This window comes from Ursus arctos, unplaced genomic scaffold, assembly GCF_023065955.2.
Source record: "Ursus arctos isolate Adak ecotype North America unplaced genomic scaffold, UrsArc2.0 scaffold_18, whole genome shotgun sequence".
Lineage (NCBI taxonomy): Eukaryota > Metazoa > Chordata > Mammalia > Carnivora > Ursidae > Ursus > Ursus arctos.
The window spans coordinates 23,606,960-23,621,864 of record NW_026622852.1 but is presented as its reverse complement, the minus strand read 5'-3'; the positions used below and the strand labels follow the sequence as shown (position 1 = coordinate 23,621,864).

Below are 14,905 nucleotides of genomic sequence, written 5' to 3'. Positions count from 1 at the left end.
AATATCTTTCCTGATGTGAGGCAGTTTTGGGAAATTGCGTGAAAGCAGACAGGTAATTTGAGTGCTAATTGCTCAGCAAAACCACAGGTTGTGGAGTGAGGAGTGAAAGAATACCACCAACAAGGGGCACCTGGGTGGTGCAGTCGGTAGGCGTCTGCCTTCGGCTCAGGGCGTGATCCCGGCGTTAGGGGATCGAGCCCCACATCAGGCTCCTCTGCTGGGAGCCTGCTTCTTCCTCTCCCACTCCCCCTGCTTGTGTTCCCTCTCTCGCAGGCTGTCTCTCTCTGTAATTAATAAATAAAATTAATTAAATAAAAAAAAAATACCACCAACGAAAGGTGGGCTTCTGCTTTCTATTTGCGCTTGGAGAGAGGTAACAAAGTAACATCCTAATGATCAGAGAGTAGCCTGGGCCCCTGAAGAATGTACGCCCCTTCAGGACATCTCTTTTAGAAATCTTGGCATGAATGAAACACTAACAAACTGTTGTGAATCCCATTCTTTCTTGCTCTCGTGTGTCGATTCACAGAACTCGTATGTGTCAGGCATTTTGCTAACATTGGAGAGAATTGACACATATTACCACACATATTATCTAATAAGAAGTGTCCAATTAGGAACTAAGAAATCCGTGGTGAGTGTGATAGAAATGGCCCCTGATAGAGATCAGAATGCATATGTGAAGGCAGGTTACTAAATAAACCATAGATGACAAAACGTGGTGTGTGCTCTGCTGGAAAACCATAGTGTGCATGGGAGCACAAAGGTGGTGTAGTTTTTAATATATATAGTAGGTTTAATTTGTAGTTATAATGCAATCACAATGAAAATACCAAAAGGTAAATAGAGACACCAGGCTGAAGAACACTATATGTACTTTTGTCTTATTTTTGAATGGTAAAGACACCATAGAGGTTTTATTTTTTTGTACTTTATTATGTGCACATGTATCTATAAACTTTTTTCTTTCTTCCCATCTTTTTCTGTTTTCTGTTAGATTGATAATGTTTCTCCGTCCCCCATTTTTTTCTTGGATGTCTCTGGATTCTATTAGTTAACCTTAATTGTGACAAGTATATTCTATGTCAGGATTCAGTCAGGAAGGTGAGACATGAGTGTTATGGCTGGATATAAACATTTTTGACTCATTTTTTTGCCCTTATAAGTGGGAGCTTATCCACACTCTCCTTATGCCCATACATTCCCCCATGCACACACAAGTACACCAATAGGTTTAAATTACAGCAGCAATATCCAGTGTCTTTTACCGTATTCCTGCTCTCCACGTGTTGGATATTGTGCATTCAGTTGAATCTTGGGAAAGGGGAATCGTAGCCGTGTTTCTTCTGGAGAGCTAGCATGGCAACTAGGTTACTGCAGGGCTTTGCTTATTCATAGGTTATCCAGGGTGTTTCAAGGTAGACCAGGTTGTGGGCTATAGGTTTTTTGCAGTATCCCTTTGGAGTCAAAAGCTAACTCTTATCTTGGAGGGGCCCTGGGTAGTATTCTGGGAGGGAGCAGTATTCTGAGTCTTTATCCATTCCTTCAGTAACATTCTCTGGACACATGCATGAGCCTGGCACTTTGTTGATGATTAGAATACAAAGATGAAGACAAAAATGAATTCAGCATGTCCATGATCACAGTCAATGGGAAAAGATAGACACTCAAATAGTTACTATATACTATGTGGTGTCAGTGCCGTAGTCAAAGGCATGTAAAGAGATGAAGAAAGCACAGAAAAGAGATCAAGAAATTCTACCTTGGGAAGCCAAGGATGGCATCACAGAGTGGCCTGCATGGCAAAGGTAGTGGGAAATACCGACAGCCAAAAATAGAATTTTCCCTGCATTGGACTTCCAGTGCTTTTGAGGAAAGTAGCACTACTCAGTAGCAGTTATCGGGGCCAGGTAACAGCAGAATGGGCCTGAGCATGTGCAGAGTAAAGCTAAACTGCCCCTGATACAGCAAGACAGTTCAGCTGGGAAGGGTTCAGCTGTGACTAGGATAAATCTGGACCTTCATGTGGAGTGTCAGTAATGGCTGGTAGCATGTCTAAGGAAAGAACAAACAGCAGGGAGGCCTGGGAGTAAGGACCTCTCAAAGGAATAAGGTAGAGTTGTGTGCCCAGAAAAGTTGGGATAGGTGACAAGGTAGGTTGCTATTATGGGTTGAATCGCGCACTCCCCAAAAAAGATAATTGAAGTCCTACGCCCTAGGACCTCAGAAGGTGACCATATTTGGAAAGAGGATCTTTATAGAAGTAATTAGTTAAGATCAGTAGGATGGGATCCTAATCAGTGTGATTGGTATCTTCATAAGAAGATAGCCATGCAAAGACACAGAGAGACAAAGGGAATGTCATGTGAGGACACAGGCAGAGGTTGTACTGATGCAGACACAAGATAGACAAACAGAGGAGAAAATGTGGAGAGGCAGAGATTTGATGTGGCCCCAAATCAAGGAATGCCATAGCCACTAGGAGCTGGAAGGGTTGTATTGTCCCTTATAGCCTTCAGAGGAAGTGTAGCTCTGCCAGCATCTTGATTTCAGACTTCTGGTCTCTAGAACCGTGAGCGAATAAGTTTCTATTGTTTTAAGGCCACCAGTTAGTGCTAATTTTTACTGCAGCCACAGAAAACTAATATAAATAGATAAAATAAAAGGAAAAAACAAGTGTTGGCACACAAGAATGTGTGAAAATTGGAATCCTCATTAATTGCTGGTGGGAATGTAAAACGGTGCAGCTCCTTTGGACAGCAGTTTGATAATTCCTTATTGTGTTAAATGGAGTTACCATATGACCCAGCAATCTCACAGTTAGGCATAAATTCAAGAGAAGTGAATACATATGTCCACATAAACACTTGTACATGACTGTTCATAGCATTGCTCTTCATAATAGCCAAAATGTAGAAACAACCTCAATGTTCAATAACTGATGAATGGGTAGACAACATGTAGTGTATCCATACAATGGAATATTAGTCAGCAATGAAAAAGGAATGGATGATATAAGCTACAACATGCATGAACCTTGAAAACATTAAGCTAATTGGAAGACCCCAGTTACAAAAACCACATATTGTATGATTTCATTCATATGAAAAGTAGTCAGATCTGTAGAGATCCAAGTCTATTAATGGTTGCCTGGGTTTAAGGGGAAGGGAGATGGAGTGACTGCCAAGGGCTACAAGATTTCTTTTTACAGTAATGACAGTGCAGTAAAATCAGATAGTGGTGATGGATCCACAACTCTAAAAACCATTGGGTCTGACACATTAAAATGGTTAATTTTATTGTTCCCAAGGCAGAGACTTTGGCAGAGAAGAAAGCTATCCCATCCTTTCTTCATTCATTAGGTATACCTTTGTCGAGCGTCTATTATATGGTAGAAGGGCCTCTTCTAATCTCTGAGGATACAGCAGTTAACCAGTCAGACAACTGGCTTATTCCTTGGAATTTACATTCCACTGTCAATAAGGGGGAAAAAAGGACCACTCTCAAATGTCAGGTCATGTGAAGGCAACCATTTAATCATCACCTCCCCAGACATGGAGAGACTGTACAAGGTCGTATGACCACCAGCAGCTTTGAGGGTAGTTTCCTGCTCCCTGGCCTCATGTTTGTTTAACTCCTCTTGCTTTTTCTTTCCTCCCATATTCCTCCCATAAGCAAAAACGTGGAAAGAGGACCATGAAAGTACCTTTTTATTTCTAACTCTGCTTTCTTAGTCTGGTGTCATTAAAGATGCCATGGAGTAGTCCTATCCTACTCTTGTAGTCCTGCCATTAATTCAGACTTTTGAACAAGGGAGTATCACAATGTTGGAGGAAGCCTTTGTTCTTCTACCTCATCTAGGGGGGATAATTTCCCACACATCATTAAGAAACTCACTTTTTAAAGAATTGCCCTGGAATATGTTCCCAGACTTCCACACCAAACTAAGAGAAGTTTCTAGAGAGGATGGGGGTGGGTGGGAGGGAAGGTTGGTTGGCGAAGAATGGGCATCATCTGCCTGAACAGAGAATTTGCTGCCTTCTTGCAGTTCCTTTCATTGCTGGGATTTGTTATAATTGCATCCCTGTTTGAGAAAGTCTGACAACCCTGTTCAGGTTTTTCTTCCAGTGGTTAGAGGTTGTGCAGTTTCATGAGCCACTCTTGCTTCTGTTTGTAGATGAGGTGCAGCATATCCAGGCTGAGAAAAACAATAAGGGCACGACGGAGGCCGCCTCACTTTTTCTTAAGTTCCTATTGGAGCTCCAGGAAGAAGGCTGGTTCCGTGGCTTTTTGGATGCCCTTGGTCACGCAGGTTAGTTCCTTCTTCTTACTCATGAGTCAGAGGAGTTTACTGTTTCGGAATGCTGTCGAAGTGAAATGCTATTAATTTTCAGCTATCCTCATGTGTTTCATGTCTCTTAATCTTAGACAATGTAAAGATTATTTTCAGTCACATAATATAATTGCCTACCTGAAATATCCAAAGGAATCTGCAGAGAGATTATTGGGAGAGTTTATAAAGTTTATCGGATATAAGATCAGTATACAAAAATTAGTTGCATTTCTGCACCTTACACAAAAATAAACTCAAAGTGGATTAAAAACTTAAATGCAAGACCAGAAGCCATAAAATTCCTGGAAGAAATCATAGGCAGTAATATCTTTGACATCAGCCATACATACATTTTTCTAGATTTATCTCCTTTGGCAAGGGAAGTAAAAGCAAAATTAAACTGTTGGAACTACACCAAATAAAAGGCTTTTGCACAGCAAAGGAAACCATCAACAAAGCAAGACAACCTGCTGAGTGGGAGAAGATATTTGCAAATGACATATCCAACAAGGTGTTAATATCCAAAATATATAAAAACTTACACAACTCAACACTGAAAAATCAAACGATCTGATTAAAAAATGGGCAGAAGACATGAATAGACATTTTTCCATAGAAGGCATACAGACAGTCAACGGACACATGGAAAGATGTTCAACATCACTAACCATCAGGAAAATCAGAACCACAGTGAGATATTGAGATATCACAATGAGATATCACCTCACACCTGTCAGAATGGCCAACACAAAAAATAATAAGTGTTGGTAAGGATGTGGAGAAAAAAGAACCCTCATGCACTGTTGGTGGGAATGCAAACTGGTACAGCCACTGTGGAAATATTTGGGGAGGTTCCCCAAATATTAAAAATAGAATTACCATATGATTCAGTCATTCCACTACTGGGTATTTACCCAAAGAGAATGAAAATACTAATTCAAAGTGATACAGGAGCCTTTATGTTTATTGCAATATTATTTATAATAACCAAGATATAGAAGCAACCCAAATGTCCATCCATAGATGAAAGGATGAGGATGTTGTATATATACAATGGAATATTACTCAGCCATCAAAAAGAATGAAATTTTGCCATTTGCAACAACATGGATGGATCTAGAGGGTATAATGCTAAGTGAAATAAGTCAGAGAAAGACAAAGACCATGTGAGTTCACTTATATGGGGAATTTAAGAAACAAAATGAACAAAATAAAAAAGAGGCAAATGAAAATAGACTCTTAGATATGGGGAACAAATTGGTGGTTGCCAGAAGAGAAGTATGTGGGGAGGTGGGTGAAACAAATAAAGGGGACCAAGAGTACACTTACCGTGATAAGTACTGAGTAACGTATAGAATTGTTCAATCGTTATGTTGCACACCTGAAACTAATGTAACACTGTATGTTAATTATACTGTAATAAAAATAAAGCACAAAAATTAGTTGTATTTCTAGCCACTGGAAGCATATAGAAAATGTAGTGCAAAATGAATACCACTTAGAATAGTCACAAAAGTTGTAATATATATAGGAAAAACGTAGCAAAAGATGTGTAAAGTCCAAATGGAGAAAATGATAAAATGTTACTGAAAGACATTAAAGAAGACCTATGTAAGTGGAGATATATACCCATGCACATGGAAAGACTTGATACCATAAAAATATCTGCTCTTCCAACATTGATTTATATATTCAGTATAATTTTAATAAAAATCCTACATGCTTTTTCATGTGCTTGACAAATTTCTAAATGATTCTAAAATGTACATGGAAGAATTATGATCCAAGAATAGTCAGGACATTCCTAAAGAAGAAGAATTAAGTAGGCTGGGGTTTCCCCTTCTAGACAGCAAGGTTTACGCTAGGCGTTGAGACCGCGTAACGTTGGTCCTGGCTCGACCAACTGACCAATGAAATAGAATAGAGAGCCTTCAATTAAACTCATATATTTATGAAAACCTGATACGTTTGAGATCACTAGGAAAGGAGGGGCTTTTAATAAATTGCGGTAGGACTTTACAAACAGGATAATGTTAAAAACCAAACAAACCCTAAATTACATATCCACGTAAAATAAATTTGTATTCTTAGCTCATTCCTTTCACACATACACACAAAATGAATTCACAAGAATTCAAGACTTAACTCTAAAAGGCAAAATTTTAACAATTTTAGAAGAGAATATAGAATAATATTTTATGACCTTGAGTTACAGCAGGATTTATGAAACAAATATTAAAGCATTACCCATAAAAGACAAATTGATATATTTGATGACATTAAAATTAAAAACATCTGTTTGTCAAATACAAAAGAAAGTGAAAAAAAAAGGCACAAACTGGGGAGAGGATATTTGCAAAATATAAATCACCAAAAAGATTAATATCTAGAATATATTATAAAGGCTTTAAAATCAGTTAGAAAATACAAATCACCAAATAAAACTTATTAATTTTAATTAAACTTTTTAAAAAGCAGAGAAAATTACATTTAGTGGGATATAATTATGAAGTTCCAAACAAGCCAAACTGAACATAGGTTGTTTTTTTTTTTCAAGCTTTTACTTTAAAAAAATTTTTTTTAGACTCATTATTTATTTGGAAGAGAGAGAGAGAGAGTGCGCACACATGAGCAAGGGGGGAGGAGCAGACTCCCCTGCTGTGCAGGGAGCCCATGAGGGACTCAATCCCAGGATCCATGAAATCATGACCTGAGCCCAAGGCAGACGCTTAACCAACTGAACCACCCAGGTGCCCCTAAACATACACTGTTGAAGGAATTAAGCGTATGCCATGCAACTATTCAAAAAAATGAAGGGAGTGATACATCAAATACAGGATGGTGGTCTCTTTGCAGGGAGATGGAAGAGTGGGGAAAAAAGAGGCACGCTCCCACAAAAGTATTGGGAAAATCTAATTAAGTTGGGTAGTGGGTTCCCATGTGTTCATTTTGTTGTTATGCTCTTTATAGCCAAATGAAAAGAGTGTGGGCTGTATAGTCAGACAAATCTGGTGATTTTGTTGGAGAACCTTAGATTGACGCGTTCTTGAATTATTACAGTTGGAAATAATCTTGTTTTCTCCTCAAATTTCCCATTATACTTAATATTATTTTCTGGGAGTGATGTAGAAGGTTAAGTTCCTAAGGGGCAGGAATTCAGATTTATATTTCCTTTTGCCCACTTTGCTACTTTGCACTGGGAAGATACTTAATAACTGCATGATGATTTGACTCCCTGGAAGCCAAGTCAGAGGTTGTAGGTGAAGTCCATGGGGCACTTTGGAAGGAAAATTTTATACTAAGACCAAATGTAAGACTTCTCATTATCCTTAGCACTTTTTCCTAGGAGACGATAAACATTGTTAGAGGACCTAAAATGTTGGGTGCCTATAATAAATATTGAGTTTTCTTTTTGAAAGATAATCAATTATTGAGGTGATTTACATATATCTTTTGAGTTCTCTTACTATACAAACATGATTCCTATGATAACAATCTTAAAATATCTTTTAGCTGGTTTCATAAAACCCCCCATTTTCTTCTTTCTTTCTAGGTTATTCTGGACTTTATGAAGCCATTGAAACTTGGGATTTCCGAAAAATTGAAAGTCTAGAGGAGTACAGATTGCTTTTAAAGCGTTTACAGCCAGAATTTAAAACCACAGTTAATCCAAAAGATATCCTTCCTGAAATATCTGGATGTTTAATTAGTCAGGAATGTGAAGAAATCATACAGGTAATTTAATTAATATATTTAATGCAATTAATTAATTATAATTAATTAAATTTAATATAAAATACAAAGTTGGGGAGAGGTAATTTGAACATGGGAAAGGTCTTCTGTTTCCTCCACTGATTTAGACCTGAGAAAGATCATTGAAATCCACAGAAGTCCTCAAATCTAAGGCATAATTACCTAGAATAGTATTTTTGGTTGTGAATTGAGTAATTTTTAATGTCACGAGTTTTTTTCAGTCTTGCCCTATTTTCAGTTAAAATTATTATTACCTTTGTGAGTAATGTTTTATGTAAATTTAAATAAGTTGAACAATTCAGCAAATAAAAAGAAACAAAAGCTATAGATTCATGTTTGAGCATTCAGGCTCTGCACACAAATTTTGTTAGACTTAGTTCATCCATTTACTAGTAGTATGATGTTAGGCGAGTTAGTTTCTCTAAACCTGTTTCTTCATGTAATATGTAGTATTAACATGATATTGTTAGAGGGATTAAATGAGATAATATATGTAAAGTGTTTACATATGCCTGGCACATAATAATAAGTGCTAAATAAATTTTAGTTATTATCATGAACAATAAAAATTATGTAGGTCCCATTACCCTGAAAAAAACATTTGTTAATATTTTGTTATATTCTTCCAAATATCTCTCCATGCCAATATACCCATATTTTTAACAGTTGTCAAACAGAGTGTTTCCTAATATTGCTGCTGATGATAGCTATAAGGTCTCAGAGGACGTGAGAACACCTGGCTTGACATAGTGATGTCATGTGTAAAGACAAAGGCAAAGGAAAGGGTGTCTTAAAAGACACTGTGTTGGATGCAGCAAAAATGGTCATGAGTAAGACCTGTTGAACCATAGTATACAATTATTTTAAATCAGATAGTGCTTGAATTGTTATTTCTTCAGTAGAAACTCATGAAAGGAAAACTTTTGAAATGATTGATCTGTGGTTGGCTTGCTTAGGTTTGTTCCAACAAGGGGCTGATGGCAGGTGCGGAGAAAATGGCCGAATGCCTTCTCAGATCAGACAAGGAAAACTGGCCCAAAACTTTGAAACTTGCTTTGGAGATAGAAGAGAGCCAGTTCAGTCAACTGTGGATTGTGGACAAAGGTAGGTAGGATATTCCAGGGAAGAGATCTGAAGGGTTGGGAGGGTCTGAAAACAGGTTGTACCTTTCTCATAGTTCACTTAGGGCCTCTTTCATTCCTACCTGTCTTTCACTCACTGTCAGAGGCATTTTGTCCTTCAAAGACCCATGGCTACATCTCTAGTGGGAGAGCAGCATGAAATTGAGTTCTGGAAAGCAAGGGGTTACTTTCCTACAGAAGTAATTCGGTTGTGTGTAACCTCTAAAATGGACCAGGGCAAACTGCTGTCATCCAGAATTAGCCCATCTGGCCCAAAGAATTTGAGGGAGGCAGAATCTGAGCTTACTCTCTGGGTTAGATTATCAGAGAAATAGCTTTAAAATTTTAGAGTGAAAGGGGACTTGCCCCCTTTTCAGTGTAGAAACATAATAGACATAGCCTCCTTCTCTTGCCTGAGCCATCGGGAACTAAACCAGAACAGGACTGAAAAAGAAATGTGTTGTGATAAGATATCTGTGCCATTGTGTGATTTCCTGAAGATAACATCTGCTCAGAGCACTGTTTTAAAGTCTGAGTTTGGTAAACCAGCTGTCTGGTCTTCGCTTGTCCTAGGCTTCTTTAGATCACAAGTTGTTCTAGAAAATGTCTATATAAACACACAGCTGATGTCTTGGGTTAGGTCAGGAATGGAAGCCATAAATGTCTGCTAAGGGGTGCTTCTCTTCTTTCCTGTGCCTGAGAATCACCTGGGGTTTTTGTTAAAATGCAGATTCTGACTTACTAGGGATGCAAGAGGCTGCCTTTATAACAAGCTCTGGAAATGGCTTTGAATAACAAAGTCCTAAATGACATTGCTGTTCAGACTCCACATTGAGACATCACGCTCAAAAAGATTCTTTTCATTGTTTTAGAAGGCGAAGGGAGTGGTGGCGAGAAATCTTAATGGAAGCTGAAAATTTTAGGATTATGATCTCTTTGTAGGACTTGTGCTGTCGACGATTAGCTCAAGATCCTAAGATGTTTTTTGGTCTCCTACAGATGCAAAAAATGTTGAACTGAAAGTTCTTGAGGATGATGAAATAGAAACTTCTGACATACAGATTTTCTATAAGGAAGAACCAGAATGCCCGAATCTTAGTCAGAACCCATCTCCGCCTTCAGGTACCCAGCACTGTTCTTTTCCGTATTGGTACTCTTCAGGTATTTTGTGTGGAGATGTGGCTCGCAGTGCCCAAAGTCATAGTGTTATGAAAAGGTTTTAAAGGAAAAGTAAGAAAAGATCATTTATTTTTTTTTAAGAAAAGACAATTCATATTAAAATGGATATTTTTCTATGATTAAAAATATTATTCTCTCTCTTCCAAAGCTATTGTCAGCCTCTTTTATTTTCCTTTGTTCCTAAAACATATGTGCATGTCTACATTGAAAACACACATAGGGTCCTTCCAGAAACTTAGCGTCTATGAAATCCAAAATCAGCCCTGCTCTCTAAAGAAACACTAATATTTGTGAGTCACTTGCACGCTTTCCTTTTACTCTCCCAGGGCTTCAGTGTAAGTTGATGAAGTTTGACTACACAAATGTGCCCAGCTGAGTTTGAGTGGGGCCTGAGATCCAGCCTGTGCTATTTGCCAAACAGTGCACCGAGGGACTGTATCCTCCCAGAGGGTCTCCTTTTTCTAATTTCACACAAAGGACTGTATAACTTAGTTTTAAGGCCCACCTTGTGTTTCTAGAAGCATGTTTCCATGAGGGGACCAGAAAGTTGAATAATGAGCCACAGTAAAACGTTTTTTTACAAAAAGACATCAGGGAAGATTAATACTGAGTAGTGTGAGAAGAAGGGTGTGGTTTGGGGATAACACCGCAAGAAGATTTACAGATTACTTCTGCAACCAAATGATACAAGTTTTTTTGTCATTTCAGAGTAAAATCACTGAATGTGAATTGCTTCAAATTTTTGACATGTAGGGGACCTTAGTGAACTCACTTAACCTTTTAGAAATTTTCCTTTTCTTTAAAATATACAGGTTGGAGTCAATAGATGATTTCTAAGGTCTTTTCTTTTTCTTTTCTTTTCTTTTTTTTTTTTAGTTAATCATTAACTTTATTTATTTTTTTTTATAATGATTTTTTATTATATTATGTTAGTCACCATACAGTACATCCCCGGTTTCCGATGTAAGGCTCGATGATTCATTAGTTGTGTATAACACCCAGTGCACCATGCAATACGTGCCCTCCTTACTACCCATCACCGGCCTATCCCATTCCCCCACCTCCCTCCCCTCTGTAGCCCTCAGTTTGTTTCTCAGAGTCCATAGTCTATGAGAGACTATGGTCTAAGGTCTTTTCTAGCAGTAACATTCTATATGCTTCTCTATTAGTGGAAAAAAAAAAAGCCCCTGGTTATTTTTTTGAAACTTCTGGTCCTCTTGAGAAAAGATACCATGTGAGAACCTGCAGAATTACAAAGCATGATTGCTCTTCAATAAGAGATTGCTCTGGGAAGTCAATGTTTATAGTTTGTTGCTTTTCAGAGATCTAGGAGGAATCGATTTGCTGTTTTGTTCCGTATAGCATTTCCTTTTAACCAGTGGCCATCTGTCTTGCCCTGAATTAGGCCATTCTTGCTTTAGTTTCTCCTTACTCTACTTCCAAGATTATTTAAGAAAGACATCTTTGTGGCTTTTTAAAAGAATTCTTGCCATTGGTCCTTTGTCACCGAGGGAGAATTTTCTACTTGACGTCAGTGCAGAAGCTGGAATGGTTAACAAAAGACAAGGAGGCTAAATTTTCTGAAATGAGACCCTTTCTGCCAAAGTCAGAATTCCTGTCTATTTGATGATAGATGGCTCTTTCCTTGAGTCCTCAGAGCAGTAACTATTTGGTAATTTTGTTCCTTTTGTATTACATAAGCCTCTCCTACTTTCACCCAACTGAAGCCAAGAAATTACCAACTTGAGCTCGCGTTGCCTGCTAAGGAAGGAAAAAACACAATAATATGTGCTCCTACTGGTAAGCTGATTGCCACTACTTACGTGGTTTGTTTCTGTGTTTGCTTCCTTCCCCCCCCTTTTATTGAATACGGGGACAAAATGGGCGAGTTTCCATTTTTTCCTTGTTCCATATATCTTTCGAGAAAACTTTCCCATTAATATAGTCTCCACGTATTTTAAGGAACCTCAGGAGGGAAAGAAAAATGCCCTATTTTAGCTTGCTTTATGCCTTGATTGTTTTATTTGCATGTTACCTAGGAAGTAGCTTGATATTTTTCTGTCTTGGTATAAACTCTGACACCGTTAACCCAGCGACATTCCTCATTTACCAGTTGGTGCACTGGTTTTAGGGGAGCCAAAAATAATTACCTTTCTATAGAAATATTTTAGTACAGTATCAGTTACATGTTTTCTTTTTCTTTGTATGTTTAAAGGTTGTGGAAAAACCTTTGTTTCCCTTCTTATATGTGAACATCATCTTAAAAAATTTCCACAAGGACAAAAAGGGAAGGTTGTCTTTTTTGCTATTCAACTCCCAGTGTATGAACAGCAGAAATCTGTGTTCTCCAAATATTTTGAAAAGCTTGGGTAGGTATAACAGTTGGTCCCATTTCTTTTTCTCTAGCTTCATGTAACTGGTGTGTATTCAGCTTTGTTTAATTTTTGGAAAGGTAGGATTCAAAAATTTATAATAGATATAGCTTTGCTATAATCTAGAGGTAATTAATTTTTCATGGATGCAAGTCTGTTTTGGTAAGTATGCTTGAAATCCTAAACTCCTTTGGTTAGCTCTTGCAGAGCGACTAAATGACTTGAGATCAATTTTACATTTAAATGACACATTTAGGATGCCTGGGTGGCTTAGTCGGTTGGGCCACTGCCTTCGGCTTGGGTCATGATCCCAGGGTCCTGGGATTGAGTCTCGCATCGGGCTCCTTGCTCAGTGGGGAGCCTGCTTGTCCCCCTCTCTCTCCCTGGCACATGCTCTCTCTCTCTCTCAAATAAATAAATTAAAAATATTTTTAAAAAATAAAAATTAAAAATAAATGACATATTTAACTTTCTAAGGATTTTATAACTTCTTTAATATTACTCTTTTCTTTAAATTCTATTTTCTTTCTCAAGACTTGAAGAAATTAACATACTCCACTAGCAGTCATAGCTAGCTTGCTTTTATTGACCGTTTACTATGTGTATGGGTCTGTGCTAAGCACTTGTCTCCAGATATATTCCTTTTGGCGTTAGGGAGAACTTAATCAGCTTATGCTCTGACCTAGTGTTTCATGTCTTTATGGTTCCTCATTTCACATCATGGTTGGTAATTGGGAATTTCTGTCATTTCCCAGGTACAAAGTTGCAGGTGTTTCTGGAGCAACATCTGAGATTGTCTCAGTGGAAGAGATTGTTGAGAACAATGACATCATCATTTTAACTCCACAGATTCTTGTGAATAGTCTTAGAAAAGGGACTGTTCCATCACTCTCTGTCTTTACTTTGATGATATTTGATGAATGTCACAACACCGGTAAACACCATCCTTACAATATGATCATGTTTAATTATCTGGATCAGAAACTTGGAGGATCTTCAGACCCACTGCCTCAGGTATCTCCAGAGTCAGAGGGATTCCTCAGAAGAGCTAGAACCTTCTTAAATCCTATTTACTTACTCTGCTGACCACGTCGAGGTTGGTTGTCTCAGGTTCTAAGTCCATATTGTATAGTCCATTGATTAATTTTGATTTTTTTTATTCACTTATTCACTTAACACATATGCATTAGATGCCCCCCTGTGTCATCCACTGTGCTAGGCCCTGGGGATACAAATATAAAAAGACATAAACCTCCAACGGTTGAAGTTTCACAGGGAGCCAGACATGTAAGAATTATGTCATAAGATATGGTGATGGCACACTATGGAGATGGGTACAAGGTGTAGTCAGAACAGAAGTGAAAACACATAAGTGTGCTGTGAAAGTAAGCCAAGACCCAACAGAAGTTAGGTAAAAACTAACAAGAATGCACAAGGTGGATAATTGGATGTTTTTTTAGGAAAGGCTGCTGTGTGTCCAGAGGCACAGAGGTGTGAGAGAACAGGGTGTGGCCAAGAGTCCTGAAGCTCTTCCATATCATTTGAGTGTAGAAATCTACATTTGAGTGTAGAAAATGAAGTGGTAAATAGCGGTAGGTGAGGCAGAGTGGGATAGAGGCAATGATCAATAGAGCAAGGTGCTAGGAGAGACCAGAAGATAATAGAAGATAAGTAGGCAGGTATGTGCATTAGTGCGGAGAGCAGGTGGGACACCATTTTTGGTGTCATCAGAGATGAGGGTATGAGAAGAGTCAAGACAGAGAGTAGTTCTTAGATGGGGACAGGAAAGGTAGGCATTTAATCTCTCTTTTCTCTTATACTTAGGAGAGGTAGATAGATTATTTGCTGAGAATAATCAAGATGGGAATGGGGGTCGGAGCTCAGGATGCTTGGAGAGAATTTGAAATGAGAAAGAGAACTAAGAGGAATATATAGAAGAATTGCTTGGTCCTGTTGGGGATCTAGATGAGGTTGGAAGCCCTGAATTTATAGTGTAGTATACCAATATGACAGTGAGTGAAGTTCTCTAGCCCTAATAACTACCTGTTTAGGAAGCATAGGTTAGAAGAAATTCAGTAGCAATCACATTTCTTACAGCTGCTTCTTCTAGAAAAAAAATGGTGTTAATTAGATTCCTTGCTAATGAG

At 38.2% G+C, this 14,905-nt stretch overlaps 1 protein-coding gene across 3 annotated transcripts in view; it reads left to right on the top strand.

Annotated features, from left to right (window-relative positions):
- Positions 1-14,905, top strand: part of RIGI (RNA sensor RIG-I) — a 43,042-nt gene that overhangs the window by 7,658 nt on the left and 20,479 nt on the right. For 2 of the 3 annotated variants that reach the window (XM_026506406.4, XM_057313508.1), the window contains exons 2-8: positions 4,178-4,312; positions 7,887-8,068; positions 9,043-9,190; positions 10,207-10,329; positions 12,088-12,186; positions 12,602-12,755; positions 13,514-13,772. In XM_026506406.4, the coding sequence (XP_026362191.2) occupies positions 4,178-4,312; positions 7,887-8,068; positions 9,043-9,190; positions 10,207-10,329; positions 12,088-12,186; positions 12,602-12,755; positions 13,514-13,772 (1,100 nt within the window). The remainder of the gene's footprint in view (positions 1-4,177; positions 4,313-7,886; positions 8,069-9,042; positions 9,191-10,206; positions 10,330-12,087; positions 12,187-12,601; positions 12,756-13,513; positions 13,773-14,905) is intronic. The other variant, XM_026506407.4, reaches the window with a different exon arrangement.